At 40.4% G+C, this 16,226-nt stretch overlaps 1 protein-coding gene across 2 annotated transcripts in view; it reads right to left on the bottom strand.

Moving 5' to 3' along the window:
• Positions 1-2,138: 2,138 nt before the first annotated feature.
• RFX8 (regulatory factor X8) overlaps positions 2,139-16,226 on the bottom strand; it is a 51,727-nt gene continuing 37,639 nt past the window's right edge. For both annotated transcript variants that reach the window (XM_048857571.2, XM_048857581.2), the window contains exons 11-15: positions 11,192-11,348; positions 10,309-10,403; positions 8,365-8,479; positions 6,199-6,491; positions 2,139-2,426 (exon numbers count right to left, since the gene is read on the bottom strand). In XM_048857571.2, the coding sequence (XP_048713528.2) occupies positions 2,277-2,426; positions 6,199-6,491; positions 8,365-8,479; positions 10,309-10,403; positions 11,192-11,348 (810 nt within the window). In that variant the 3' untranslated portion in view covers positions 2,139-2,276. The remainder of the gene's footprint in view (positions 2,427-6,198; positions 6,492-8,364; positions 8,480-10,308; positions 10,404-11,191; positions 11,349-16,226) is intronic.

Genomic DNA, 16,226 nt, shown 5'->3' with positions numbered 1-16,226 from the left:
GCTAAAGGATGCAGCCACTTCAGTCATGCCAAATATACCTTTTCCATTTACTATCTTCTCTCCTTCCCCTTCACTGTACACTATACCCCCCGCCCCATGTTCTAAGCCGATTTGTTGGATAGTTGCAAAAGAAATAATATTCTATAGATTTAATCTAGACTACAGATTTAAAAACTAATTTAGTTCCATCGTGCAGTAGTGTTTGTCAGAACTCCACACACATTTTCTGCTAGTATAGATTAACTGAATAAGAAGATATTTTTATGACAAAAGGTAAAACATTATCTTTGGGATTATGGAATGTGATGAATGCATGAGGCCAAATTTTCCATTGATTTACATCCCAGGTAATCTCACTGATTTAGTGGAATTTAACAAGGTGTAGATCAGTGTAGAAATTGTCCTACCTTTTTAGATTTATGTATCCTTTGTTAATTGGTATGTTTACCAACTAAGACCCTGATCCTGCAAAGATTAAGCACATGCTTAACTTTATGCACTATGAGTAGTCCTATTAAGTACAGGCATAAATCTTTGAAGGATTGAAGCTCAACATTTGTAATTTATTTTTTAAAGTAATTGTGTACTATCTGTTAGCATTATAGCACATTGGAAGTAGACTCTTTGCTAAGGAAATGAAATTTTACTATCTCTTAGTAATGTGTTATTAACTTTTCATTATATTTGTGCAAATTATTAAAGGGGGCAAATTTAAGGTTGGGCAAGGAGGTGTAATTTTCATCAGAGACTTTTCCTTTCATTGGAGACTCAGATACATTTTATAGGTCCTAGTCTCTTACAGTTCTGAAGAGTGGATGTCCCAGTTCAGGTCTTAAGTAGGTCTCCTGTTCCATTACATGATGAACTGTCTTGTGAGAATACGTGGCATTTCTAATCTCAAATATGAACTTTTATAAATAAAAGTGAACTGAAATCACTTGAACTATTAAGTATTTTTCACTTAAGTGATGTGGTGCTATTTATCACAGACTCACAAATCTGCAATATTTCATCTTCATATTTACAAGCACATCTGCAAAAGTGGTGCAAATAGGAGGTATTCTTAAACAATGGCACAAAGGCTTGCTTTTCTGACCCTCAATCCCCTTCTTTCCCCAACATATGTAAGATCTCCAAATTTTTAATCTATCCCCACAACAGAATGAACCCCGACTCTTTTTCTCTAGCAAATAACCCCAACCTGACCCTTTGTCAGGCTATCCGACTGTCCTCCTCACTTTTGAGTTCCCTCCCCATGGCTGGGCTGAGAACTACTTGGAGGCAGATGAAAGATAAGTGACAATTTCCAAAAGCAGAAAGAGGGAATATCAGGGGAGCTCAAATCAAGTAGCCTTCCCCTGCCTCCCAGTTTCTTGCAATAGTGAGTTACATTCTACATGGTGAGATCAACTTCCTGTACTAATGCTTCTTAAAATGATTTGAAAGAGCTAATTCCCAAGTGTTGCCCTCATCACAACTAGTCAGTCTCCCAAAGCAAATGCTGGTGATATAAATTTAGTATCCTGAAGAATACTACAAATTTTATATATATTTATTTCCAGTATTTCCCAGTATTTTCTGTATAATTCTATTTATGTGGTGGTCAGACAGCTAATTGAGACAATTCTGTGTTGGACATATGGGAAAATCAGTTACATATTATAGGGCCTATTCTGTCTTAATAACAAAGTATGTGAGATACTGACTCCACAGTATTCTGCAGAAATGGGAAGTTCAGCAGGAGTTTTTCCAAAGATTCATGGCAACGCATATCCATGGATCTGAGATTAGAGCAGAGCTCTGTATAAATTGAGATACCTAGCATAATAGGATATGTCCAAGACAAAATGGCAGCCTGAACTCTGGTGTCCATATTGTAGACACAAAGGAGAATTTTGATGGGGTTAATAGTCCATTCCATAGTTCCTGTTGACTTTCTTTGGCATTGTGGTTTCAGGTAGGTCTTTAACATTATTGATGATAGAGCTATGAGAAACAGAGAAGAACAAAAACCAAGCAGGCAGGTACATTCCATGTTAGGATTTCTTATATATTTACTCAAATAAGCCAAACAGTTAAATACATCAGAACTTTAAATAATAAATAAATAAATAAATAAATAAATACTTTAACACAGTTCTGCAGCTAGTATTTACAGAAAAAAACTCTTTCATTTCACAGAAAAATAAAACATTTTTCTTAAATCTATATTAAGCATACAGATAAGTACAATAAATCCCTTTTAAACAATTCTTATGAGTCTGTTTGGATTTCCCTCAAACACTAGTGCAACTCTGCTGTGCATCACAGGTGCGAAGAATAAATTTCTGTCCATCTTTCAGAGTAACAAGTGCTTCCTTTCCAACTGGAAGATGTAGTTTAACTGAACTTTTAGTTGCTTTGTCTTCCAACATGACCTGGATGAGCTGCAAATAAAACATGGAAGTGTAATTATTATCACTGTGGAGAGTGATCCTCCTGCTATTGAATAAAATGTCTTTTCTGTTTCAAGGGCCTGCTCCTGCAAACACTCATGTTTAGAAGAAGGATGATCCAGTGATTTGGGCACTAGCCTAGGGCATGGGAGACCCAGGAGTGAGTCCCTGCTCTGCCACAGCCTTCCTATGTGACCCTGGGCAAGTCACCTAGCCTCTCTGTGCTTCAGTTCCCCCATCTGTAAAATGGGGATAATAGTATTTTCCTGCCTCACAGGTGTATTGTAAGGATAGCTACAATGTAGACAGTGAAGTGCTCTGAACTGTCCTAATGCAAAGCACTGTATAAGAATTAGGTATTATTATGCCTGTGAATAACTTTGTGCACATGATTAGTGTTGTTGAATTCAGTGAGATTATTCATATGCATAGGTGCTTTCAGGATTGTGCCCCCGAATTTTTTACCTTTTCATTTAATTAAGTCTCCTCATAGCATGGGATATGTTTCTTAGAATCACCAGACTAGCCTTCAATATAATAATATATAATTGTACATACCCTGCCATATCCCCTCTCAATCTTCTCCTTTTCAAAATGAATAACCCTGGTCCTTTCAATCTTTGCTCCTGTGGCGTACATTGTTAGGGTGAAAATCTTGGTCTCGTTAAAGTCAATAGGACTCTTGCCACTGACTTCTTTGGGGCCAGGTTAACCTTGCCTCTAATCATTTTAATTAACACATTTATATCTTTTTAATAGAGTATTTGAGATGAGGACACACCATTGATTTCTATAATGCAGTTAACTATTTCCTTATTTTTTCTATCCATTTAACAAATCAAAGCATTTGATTTGCTTATTTGCCATTGTTGTCCATTGAGGTTATAAGACACCTAGGTCTCTTTCCTGTGATTTACAGTGTACTGCATGTAATGTAGGTGTAGAACTGACTACGGCACAGTGCTCTGCAGATAAACCTACTGCAGGTGGTGCAGCTGGATGGGATTTTAATTTGGTAACAGGTAAACAGAGGAAGCACAGAGTGTGCAGGCTGGGGTTTTATGGATGAATGAACATTACTCAGGCTGAGGGAAAGACAGTGCAAGCTCTGTAATAAGCACCTTGATATTTACCCATTTTCCAGATGATTATTATTAATGATGATGTTTATGTATTCAGAACTGTGCTGTGACTTTCAAAACAGAAGTAAAAACATGGTCCCTGTGCCAAAAATGGTAGTCTACATTCAACATGAAGCAGCAAGTGAGGGTCACAAACAGATAGAGATGGGAGGGAAGAGGAAGGACAAGGGTGATAATAATATTACAGTTACTCAGCAAGACATAGACACCAAATGATGGTTCTGATTCAAGGGTTTTTATTTAGGAGTATTATTCCTACTCCTTCCTCTCACTTCTTGCAGGCTTCACAGAAGAACTGTGTTTTCAGCAGTGACTTCAAGAAGATGACGGTGGAAGTGTGACAAATAGGTTTTCCAAGCATAGCAGGCTGCTTGGAAGAAAGCATGGAGACGCCTGTGAGAGAAGAAGATGAAGAGTATGGAGACTGGTGTTGGCAGAGCAGAAGGGGAAGAAGTAAAAGGCAGAAGGAGACCAGTTCAGAGATATTTGCAGAGGCTGCATAAGGTAGGGGTTTGCGTGCAAAGGTAAGAAATTTACCCTTGATATACAGAGGGACAGGAAACCAGTCAAGTGACCCACAGAGGGGGTGATATGGTTGAAGGGATGAGTGAGGAAGGTGATTTTGGCAGCAGCATTTTGGACAGGAGGGACGGAGAAGTTTCGTGTTAGAAACCCAAGAGGAGGCATTTGCAATAGCTGAGGTGGGAGAAGACAAGGTTTATGTCAAGAAATCTGGCTGTTCCAGAGACACGAGGTGCCAGCATCACCCACCACTATGTGGCTCCTCACTACCAGCTGACTTCTTATAACCTTCTTGGGCTGGAGCTCCAAAAGCCCCAGCTCCCTTCTAGTTTCTGCAACAGTCGCAGTAGTGAACACAGCACCAGCAGCACCTTTACAGACCCTGTTTTTCGTGGTCCAGTGATATCAAAACCTGCATTCTAAAGTGATTTATTTTTTGAGGGAGTAGTAGAGTTGGGGTGACAAGAGAGGGTTGAGGGGGGTATGTGAAAGTAGGAGCACGGGGGAGAAGGCAGGAAAATGCAGAGTAGAGTTGTCATAAATATAAAGGGAAGGGTAAACCCCTTTGAAATCCCTCCTGGCCAGGGGAAAGCTCCTCTCACCTGTAAAGGGTTAAGAAGCTAAAGGTAACCTCTTTGGCACCTGACCAAAATGACCAATGAGGAGACAAGATACTTTCAAAAGCTGGGAGGAGGGAGAGAAACAAAGGGTCTGTGTGTCTGTCTATATGCTTTTCTTTGTCGGGGATAGACCAGGAATGGAGTCTTAGAACTTTTAGTAAGTAATCTAGCTAGGTATGTGTTAGATTATGATTTCTTTAAATGGCTGAGAAAAGAATTGTGCTGAATAGAATAACTATTTCTGTCTGTGTATCTTTTTTGTAACTTAAGGTTTTGCCTAGAGGGGTTCTCTATGTTTTTGAATCTAATTACCCTATAAGATATCTACCATCCTGATTTTACAGGGGGGATTTCTTCATTTCTATTTACTTCTATTTTTATTAAAAAAGTCTTCTTGTAAGAAACTGAATGCTTTTTCATTGTTCTCAGATCCAAGGGTTTGGGTCTGTGGTCACCTATGCAAATTGGTGAGGCTTTTTATCCAACATTTCCCAGGAAAGGGGGGGTGCAAGTGTTGGGAGGATTGTTCATTGTTCTGAAGATCCAAGGGTCTGGGTCTGTAGTCACCTAGGCAAATTGGTGAGGCTTTTTACCAAACCTTGTCCAGGAAGTGGGGTGCAAGGTTTTGGGAAGTATTTTGGGAGGAAGGACGCGTCCAAACAGCTCTTCCCCAGTAACCAGTATTAGTTTGGTGGTGGTAGCGGCCAGTCCAAGGACAACGGGTGGAATATTTTGTACCTTGGGGAAGTTTTGACCTAAGCTGGTAAAGATAAGCTTAGGAGGTTTTTCATGCAGGTCCCCACATCTGTACCCTAGAGTTCAGAGTGGGGGAGGAACCTTGACAAGAGTGGTTTAGGGGAAAGGCATAGGGAAGGAGAAGGACAAAGTGGAGGGAGAAGGTAAGGATCGGGAGGTTGAAGGTGGGAAGCATAATGGGGCTGGGCAGATGAGTGGGGTTGCATAACACCATTGGCTGCTAGTAGAGATGGGATACCTGGGTTGTGTGGTGTTCTGCTGAAGCTGATAGAATGCAGGTTCCGATGTCACTTTGAGGCCACGCCCATGCTCACTTGTGGCACTGAATGTGCTGACCTAAAGAAGCAGTAGCCCTGACCCCAGTCCAGTACCTTTCCACTCTTGTCACTGAAGACCTGGGTAAGATGGTAAATCTTGGTAGATAAGGTTGGCAGCAAAGGAACTGGAGTGACCGTCAGGGTACAACTCCTTATAATATAACATTAGGTCTGAATCTTAGTGCAATTAACATGTGTCCAGTTCCAATGGCTGCTGCTTTCTAGAAAGATTTAAGATGTATGCTGCCAGTATATGAAGAAGAAATCTGAAAACTCTTACATATGTACAATATTATTTATATTACTCTTAGATGTTCAATATACATCCACACGTCATCATCTCTTGCAGTTGGTTTTTGAAAATTAATTCTATTTTATCGTTAAACAAATGTATTGTTAGTTTTACCTTGTTGCCTGTGGCTGAGTCTACCAGACAGCTCAGTACCCTGAGAATAATGCTGTTTAGATTAACATCACTCTGATTCTGTGTCAGAGTTACCCGAGTTGGCTCTGGGGCTCTGGCTTGAAACTGCTCAGCAGAAAAACTGTCCCAAAGGCGAGCAGGTTCATGAACTAGCTGGGTAGGTGAATCGTTTTGCTGCATGTCTGAGAGAGTTCCATCTCCTTCCTCTTCTATATGGGATTGGAGAATGTGAATAACATATTCCAAAAGTAGCAAATTAAACAAATGCCAGGATCCTAGGTTTAAACAACAACAAAAATCACTTGCAACGTCATCATTTTTAGAGTTTCATATAAACACTCTACTTAACCAGGTACATCTTCCTTTGTAAACCACATGGTGTCATTATATTAATAGGATCTGGAGCACAATACTCACCGAATAAGAAATCTTGAACTATGTGTGCCTGCTCACCAACATGCAGGCAGAATATGCACTAAATATAGATTTTAAACATGGACTAACGGGGATCCCCTTATTTTAACAATATGGGACAGTGTGGTTGTCCATCTTTCTTGTTTTGCAAGGATTAACAACTTCCCACCATCCATGTTGCCCTGCTCACACTGATTAATAATTCCAGCCCTCCCCAAACAAAAAATTCTACTGACTGCATATAGTTTGAGGCTCAATCAATGTAACTGTATGAGTGAAGCTGAAAAGCCCAACTTGGAGACTGTGCCAAAGCCCATTGAAGCCCATGGAAAGACCCTCATTGATTTAATTGGACTGTAAACTCCACTCAGCAAAGACCAAGTCTTCTTCTGTGTCTTGTTCCGCACCAAGCACATTGTTGGCACTAAACAAGCAATTATGAATAATCTTAACAAGGAATGAACACTTTACATGGGCATAAACTAGGAAGGATCTTCAACCAAGGGTCTGTGCCTAGGAACTTGTTAATTTTTAAATGAGAAACTGCCTCTGCTCTTATCAGATTATGCTCTAGGAACAAAAAATGTAGGCCTCACTTACAGGACAGAGGACATTATCCTGGGAAGCAATGACTCTGAAAAACTTGGGGATCATGGTGGATAATCAGCTGAACTTCAGCTTTCAGTGCAATACTCTGGCCAAAAGGGCTAACGTGATCCTTGGATGTATAAACAGGGGAATATCAAGGAGGAGTCGGGATGTTATATTACCTCTGTATTTGGCACTAGTGCAACTGCTACTGGAATAGTGTGTCCACTTTTGATGTCCCCACTTCAAGAAGGATGTTAAAAAACTGGAGCATTCACAGAAGGGCCACAAGAATGATTAAAGGATTGGAAAACATGCCTTATTGTGAGACTCAAGGAGCTCAATCTATTTAGCTTAACAAACAGAAGGTTAAAAGGTGATTAGATCACAGTCTAGAGGTACCTATGTGGGAAACAGAAATCTGATAATAGAGGGCTCTTTTATCTAGCAGGCAAAGGTGTAACAAAATCCAGTGACTGGAAGTTGAAGCTACACAAATTCAGACTAGAAATAAGGCGCAAATTTTTAAGTGAGTGTAATTAACCACTGGAACAATTTACCAAGTGTTGTGGTGGATTCTCCATGACTGGAAATTTCTAAATCAAGATTGGATGTTTTTCTAAAAGATATACTCTAGTTCAATCACAGCTGTTCGACTTGAAGCAGAAATTAATTCATGGAAGTGTGTGGCGATGTGTTATGCAGATAGTCAGACTGGGTGATTACAGTACTCCCTTCTGACCTTAAAAAAATAAATCTATGAATAAGGCATTTTTTCTTCTTTGAGATGGTCTCTGCATATTTCCACTTGTAGAAGTATAGTTGTCAGTGCAATCCCCAGGAGGATGGGCTAAGGAGTTTTAATTAAACAAGAATTGCAGAATTGCCCTCCTGAAGCAAATATCAGATCTGGATAGCAAGTCAAGAGAATAGTTAAAGACCTCTCAGTGCTTCTCTTCTTCATCTTGGCCTTATGCTTGAAGGCAGCTGAGACCAGACCTTGAAGTGTCCTGAAAGTAAGGGCCTGCTGCAGGTTTAGGAGTCAATGCCAATGAGAGATTGGCACTGACTTTTCTGACACAAAAGGGACAAGGATCTGGGCCTATGTCCATTGCAGCATGGAGCATGAAAAAAGCTCTTACTTACCAAAACTGTCTGTATGGCACAGTGTCATAGCCTTGCTTATTGCAGTTAAGAGGAAGTTCCATCTCAGTTGGAAGTTAGCTGCTAATTTTCTAAACTCTTCTTTATTCTTGCTTGGCTGTAAATAGACAATGACCTGACTCATGATAAGGTCAAATAAAGAATGTACATGTAGTACTGAAGACTTCACAAGCAATTTGTATACAGAAATAAAAACAATACAAGCAGTCTGAGATCCTCTGAGGGAAGATGCTATAGAAGTTCAAAGTACTATTATTATTTTTTAAAAAAATCACAACAGGAACTAATAGGGAATAATTAATTAACAGGGAGTACAGCTTCCCCTGATCCTTCCAAGGAGAAAGAAAAAGTAAATAACTCCATTTAAATTTACATGATTATCCCATCTAGCCCAAACTACCAACACCACTGCAGCTACTGATAATTCTGATCTACCACTGGAGGAAATATTGAAAGGCTGGTGAGGCAAGGGAAGAAGTATGCACAGTATTAAGATAAAAAGAAAAGGAGTACTTGTAGCACCTTAGTGACTAACAAATTTCTTTAAGCATAAGCTTTCGTGAGCTACAGTTCACTTCATCGGATGCATGCAATAGAAAATACAGTGGGGAGATTTTATATACACAGAGAACATGAACAATGGGTGTTACCATATACACTGTAACGAGAGTGATCAGGTAAGGTGAGCTATTACCACGGGGGGGGGGGGGGGAGAGGGACGGGACAACGATGGGGGACGGGACGGGATGGGACAACAACAACAAAAAACCTTTTGTAGTGATAATCAAGGTGGGCCATTTCCAGCGGTTGACAAGAATGTGTGAGGAACAGTAGTGGGGGAAATAAACATGGGGAAATAGTTTTACTTTGTGTAATGACACATCCACTTCCAGTCAAGTCTAAGTTAATTGTGTCCAGTTTGCAATTAATTCCAATTCAGCAGTCTCTCGTTGGAGTCTGTTTTTGAAGTTTTTTTGTTGAAGAATTGCCACTTTTAGGTCTGTAATCGAGTGACCAAAGAGACTGAAGTGTTCTCCGACTGGTTTTTGAATGTTATAATTCTTGACGACTGATTTGTGTCCATTTATTCTTTTACGTAGAGACTGTCCAGTTTGGCCAATGTACATGGCAGAGGGGCATTGCTGGCACATGATGGCATATATCACATTGGTATATGTGCAGGTGAACAAGTCTCTGATAGTGTGGCTGATGTGATCAGGCCCTATGATGGTGTCCCCTGAATAGATATGTGGGCACAGTTGGCAACGGGCTCTGTTGCAAGGATAAGTTCCAGGGTTAGTGTTTTTGTTGTGTGGTGTGTGAAACCAGTATTAAGTATAGTTACATCTATTTCCATAGGCACAGCTATTTCAGTATGAAAAACCACTTTTCTACCAGCTTCTCAGATTTTAGCGTCTCCTAAATTATGAAGCATAGTTTTCAGTCTTATCTGCCTTTTCTTACAGGTTTTAGGTTATAAAGGAAGGTAATGTGTCATGTGAACTTAGACCAGATACTTGCATTCCCAGCTGTGTGATTATACAGGATGCATGCAAAGATGAAATCTGTGTCTGACAAATGCTTTCTTCTTTACATAATTTATGTAATCTTGATAATGTAGTCTGAATATTGGTATGCAATACCTCTGCTGCAAACTGCTGACAAGCAGGATAACAACTGACTTTACTGTAACATGAAAGACAAACATATGATAAATGGTGTGATTTTGCCAGAAGCTGGGATTGGGCAACGGGATGGATCACTTGATGATTACCTGTTCTGTTCATTCCCTCTGGGGCACCTGGCATTGGCCACTGTCGGAAGACAGGCTACTGGGCTAGATGGACCTTTGGTCTGACCCAGTAGGGCCGTTCTTATGTTCTTATGGTTTTTTTTTCTTTTTTAAATAATGAGTTAATTCTGTACCTGAATGACAAAAGCTTGAAGATTTGAAGACATACAGTTCAGGAAAACCCTGACATCTGTGGAAGTATCCAGCAAGGAAATCAAGTTATTCAAGCCTGTAAAATATAAAAGGAACCCTTGCAGCATTTGGTTTACACGTCTCTTTAGCAGTAATGTAAAAAAAAACAAAAACATTAAACAACTGCTCATAACATATAATTAATACATTTTGGACCAGATTTTGACACCCCCATTAATGCTGGGAGGCACCTAACTCTGAAATTAATTCCATTCTATTCAGGATCATGTCCTTTTCCATCACTGTAATACATGACTACTCACCATGAGTAAAGGTGGCAGATTCTGGCCCTCTAAGAGTAGAGGTTATTTCAGTGAAAGGAGAATAGAGGGACTGAGTTTGTAAACACTATCAGATTAATAATTTGAGTTTTCACTTGATTCACAAAGCAGTCTTTTTCACCTGCTGATGTGGAGACAATTGCTTTCAAATGATAAAAGGAGTTTCTGAAAATTTTGCTGAGAAACTAAAAATTTAGCCACCATTGCCCAAACTCAGTTCGGATATGGCAAAAGCAAAATGTTTGAAAATTTTGAGCCGTAACTGAAAGCTTATCATTCTTATCCTTTAATGCTTAGAGAGTAACGTTATATGTACCAATCTCAATTTTACTGGACCTGTTCCAATAAGTAGTGTTATAGCAAGACTACGCTTCCAATTAGAAAAGATCATGAATAAACAAACACGGGGAAATGCTAAAGCTTAAATAACATGTGTGACAAGTGCTTCACTGAATGGAAAAATATTAGAATAATACATAAATATTATAATAATAAATAATATAATATAATATATAAATATTATAATAATATATAAACATATTACATTTGAGTTCCATGTCACTTTCCATTTCGTCCATATTTCTAAACTTCTTTTGCAAGGGGTTTCCAGGAATGTCCACAATTCCCTGGTTGATGATGGCATTCAAGTCTGATTTTAAAATAGTGACTCTGCTGTTGTTGTTCAAGACTATTCTCATTGTCTATAGATAAAGGGAAAAAAAGGAAATACCTTTAATTCTGTTAAACCCTTCTCTGTCAAAAAGTACCCCTTGTTCAGTGTTAAGTAAGAATGACATTACACAAACAGTCTAGTCCCCAAAGGACTAATTAGGCACATTTCAAGTTGTCCTCACAGAATGTTCAGTGATTGATGATTTACTTCTCAACTATATTCTGTATTCTTGAGCAAGGTGGAACAGAAAATATTGACCAATATAAAATAAACTGGCCTGGTGAATTCTCAGTATGCGAGCCTGTTGCTCTTGTTGGATCATATTAAAGTAGTTCTGTATTAAAATCACAAATGAGTTTGATTCCCCATAGTTTAAATTCCAGGGTATTACTAATTAAGAGGTCTCTTGGTTTTTGGTACTGTTTCTCTCCCTCTCTGTGTGAAACTTGCAAGCTGCTAATTGTGTTAGTACATTCTAAGACAGAGTCTGTTCTCAAAGCAATTCTTTGTAACAACAACTACTCACACAGAGAGAGACTCAAAGCAATACTCTGTAACAACAGAAACAGCACCCAGAGACTCCCCGCCCTTTTGTTGTATTCATCTCGCTTCGTTAACAATTGTGATTAAAATAGAGATAGAGGATGTATGTGGATGGATGCTTGGTGTGGATAATAACTGAATGATCAGGGAGGTGCCAGCCTAAGAATCCAGTGTCCATTGGCTGAAGAAGGCATCAAGTGGAAATAACCAGAGGACCCCCGGAGGGCAGACTGGCTGGAATCCACTCAACAGCCTCAAGAATGGGAGAACCAAAGAACAAGATAACATCTGGCAGCACGGAGCCGTCAGGAATGTGACATCTGCTGATTGATTCAGCAACAGCATGATGAAAGCAGTTCCCATAGATTAGCATAGGAAGAAATTCCTATAAAAATGGACTCCAGAAAGTGAGAACTTTGGGGTCTGATTCTGCAAACCAACTTCCAGGAGCATCAGATGAGCATCTGACAAGGCCCTGCTCCCTCCTCATGTCCAGGCCACCTGGCCAGTGGCTTGGCATGAGCAACTCTAAGGCTGGTAACTATGATAACAACCTTGCAGAACCTGTGTGTGTGTGTGTGTTTGTATGAATGAATGTGTGAATAAATATGAGATTGAATGGAATGTTATAGCTATAACTAACTGCTTACTATGATTCTTTCTGTATTCACAATAAATGTGGCATTTTGCCTTTTCCCCTTTAATAAGATCCTGCTGGTTTTTATTTTATTGGTATAACATTCTTATATCAAAGAATATTGTAGTCTTATAAAGACTGAAGAATAAAAAGGTGTATCAGGACTAACTTTTCCTCAATGGCAATGGACATTGATGTGTGTGTCTCAATTAAATTCACAGGCAATGTTTCACATCCTGCTCAGAAAATATAACAGCCCTATCTCTGAGATCTGAAATGTAAAATTGGTTGAATTATTTGTTAAAATAGTATTAGTTGACACTGAATACCTTTTCCTTTGTTTGTGAATCATTTGTGAAGTGATTCTGATTTATTCAGTGTCTTCCTCATTCACACCTATTCCCCCAATACTTTCAGCAATTAATTTTCAGCTTGTAGATTGTTTATGAACTGTTCACTTCACCTATTTACTATTCATAGGTTGTGACTGGTTACCTTTATCACACAGTATTATTTTGGCTTTCCTAATGAAACTTTTAAAATGGGAAAATAATGAAGAGAAAATAATAGATGATGAATAATGCACCTCTGGTATGGACTTCCAGATGAATAATCATTTGTGCTAAAACCCAGAAAACTTTCAGAATTCACAAACATTTTCACAAAAACCCAGCAATCAACTGGATATTTATGAATAATGAATGACAGCACAAATAGCAGTGGAGTACAATAGGCTAATTTATTTGCAAATATAATTCTAACCTGTTTTTTTTCCATTATTTACCCCATTTGACTGCAATATCAATAACATTCCAGTCCTCATTCATTTTAGTTTAATGCAGTTCATCTTGCAAAACAGTTTTTGGGCAGGATTAAATATTACCCCCTTCTTCTCCCTGTTTCACTGGGAGTTTCCAGGCTCACAGGAAACAACAAACTAGAAACACCTGACTTACAAAACACCCCTGCCTTTTTCTGTTATCAGGAAATAAAGACCACCCCAGGCTTCTAACAGCAGCTGCTAAAACCAAGAGAATGCGACTCTGAACATTAGTGACAAAATATGGGTGTGGCACCCTCAGTATGACACCCAGTTCCATATTTCCATTTCTTTAGACCCCATTGGTGCAGTGCAGCAATTTATTGTGTTGGGCTATGAGTGAGGGCTTGCTGACTAAAAACCAACCCTCACAACACCTAGATAATGCTTATGGAACATAAGAAGCAATCAGAGGAAATGGCAGAAGTTATATCCACACTCCTCTTTGAAGAAGTATGCCCAGGGCCGTCCCTAGCTATTGTGTGGCCCTACGCAGCCCCCCATGGGGGGGGGGGGGCGCCTCTGCAGGGGGGCTGGCCCCAGGCCTCTGCGGGGGCGGTGGGGAGGTGCAGGCCCCAGGCCGCCACGGGAGGGGGCGGGGCTGGCTTGGGGAACAGGGGGAAACCACCCCCCAGCACTCACCAGCGGCACGGCCAAGTCACTGCACTTTCCGCCGCTGATGAGTGCAGCCCCGGTCCTGCTGAAGAGCTCAGGAGAGTGGGGGCAGGGGCAGAGGAGGGGTAAGGGCCTGGGGAAGAGCCAGAGCAGGGGCTGGAGCAGCACACAGCTGCACAGGGCACCAGGAAATTTGGGTGCCCCAAATTTCCTGGTGCCCTACGCAGCTGCGTACTTTGCGTATGGGTAAGGATGGCCCTAAGTATGCCCATTTTATTACATCCCCAATTATTTCTGGGTGTCCCAACATCAGCAGATGTCAAGTGTGCTTCTTATCATCTGCACATGGCAGAGAGGTTACATCATTCTCTTTCAGATGCTGATCTTGCCAAGGTTGCCCATGCTTTGTCACCAGGTGGTTAGATTATTGCAAAGCACTCTGTGTGGAGCTATGTGTTTATACCATTCAGAAATTGCAGTTGACGCAGAATGCAGCAACACAGTCATTCAATGGTGTTTCTCATTCGGAGCATAGTGCACTGGCTGCCAATTTATTTCTGCATAAAGTTCAAGGTGTACTTTGAGTGTAGGAGGGTTTGCTTTTGACCTATAAAAGCTCCATGTGGTTTGGGTTCTATCTACCTGAGTGACCACCTAATTCCCTGTGAGATACCTATGTGTTTCTTATGATTATTTGAGGTGTTCAGGCTATCAGTCCTGTAGCATAACCAGGAAGGGGCTGAAGGCCCAGTGAGGGATCTAGTAGAACGATCCAATGAAGGATCCTTGACAGGCATTTGCTTCCTGCCTTGGTTCACCAGAAGTCACCAAATCTGGACATGAAATAGTCTCTAATGTAATAAGCTGTAATAGAGGCTATCTTGATGAAGGAAGGTTTTCTGAAAGTTTGTTTTAAAGACTTATTTCATATTTCACTTGTTCAAATATGTGTTTTTAAAAACACATTCCCATTTACACTAACGCCTCTGTATACTGCTCTGGTAGTTTAAAGGAGCCTTACACAAGTGAGTGGTAGAAAGGGCTCTTAGTGTAAATAAGAATCAGGCCATAATATTTTAGGGTATAAGGGCAACTTACAGTTGCACAGATTCTAGATGATGCTAGATGGAACCTAAAGCTGCCAGAGATTGCCACTGGAGAATTCCCCTGGCATAGGGTGAATTTCATCTGGAATAAAGCTCACTGATGTAAGTTAAAGCTGACCCCCAGTAACTTTAATTTGTGCTGAGAGGGGGCAGCTGAGTATCAGAGAACTGAAAGCAGCTCCCTGACAGCAGAACTAAAACACAGTGACAAAACAAGCCTAGTAAATCTAAATAAACACATTTTGAATTAATGGGTGTCATAGGCACCCTGAGTCTTGCAGGTTGTTCTGTAAGGTGCATAAGAAATAGTGATGAGGGCAGTGAGAGCCTGACCTTATGAAGTATTCAGCACCCTTAAGGCATGCTGCAGTCAATGGGAGTTGAGGATGCTTGTCCCCTCATAGGACAGGCCCGGTGTGTGTGTGGAAGGGGGCAATTTGATTTTTAAAAAATGTATGATCTATTTTTAGCTTTTTAAATTGTGTCTTTTTTATTTTGCTAATGCTGTGGTTTTCAATAAACTAAATGAAAGGCCTCCCCTCTGCCTCACCTTGCTCAGGGGTGAAGAGGAGGGTAGTAATTACCACTAGTATTTTGGCTCACCTTTGTTGGTCTGCATATTGGAGGGGTGTAGCCACCACACACTTTTCCTCCTCCTCCCTGCCCACTCCTTGCATATCTGCTCAGGGCAGAGTAAGCAAATGTGCAGTACTCTTTATCCCTGCACATCTAGACCCAAGGTAAAAGTAGCTCATGCAAAGGAGGGGAGAGGAGTGCAGCCCACCTCGCAATCCAGCCATAAATAAATAAAATTTTGTTATAAAATATACAACATACTAGTTATGGGGTTAGAAAGCCAGCTCCTTGCTGAAGTTTTTCTGGTCATTTTATTTAGGAAGAATAGCACTGCGGGGCCAACAAGGAGTTGGAGACCCACACTGTCATTGATCTTATATTTCCTGTTTTAGACCATGATCATCCCTCCCATGACAAAACCCATAGAAGGTGACCCCAAGGAGGAAAGCTGTGTGAAAGCAAGCTTGCAGAGATCCTTGCTGTTTGTCCTATTGGGGATGGAGTGGTGAGGATGGCCTACCCTAGCGGAAAAGGGCACAGGCTTGTCTCCACACCTGACTGATTCCCCAGGGATCTGTGCAAAGGCCTTGTGTCTCTGAAACAGCTTGA

The sequence above is a fragment of the Caretta caretta genome, chromosome 1, assembly GCF_965140235.1.
Source record: "Caretta caretta isolate rCarCar2 chromosome 1, rCarCar1.hap1, whole genome shotgun sequence".
Taxonomy (NCBI): domain Eukaryota; kingdom Metazoa; phylum Chordata; order Testudines; family Cheloniidae; genus Caretta; species Caretta caretta.
Note: the sequence above shows the minus strand (reverse complement) of the source record. Positions and strands in the feature narration are given on the sequence as shown.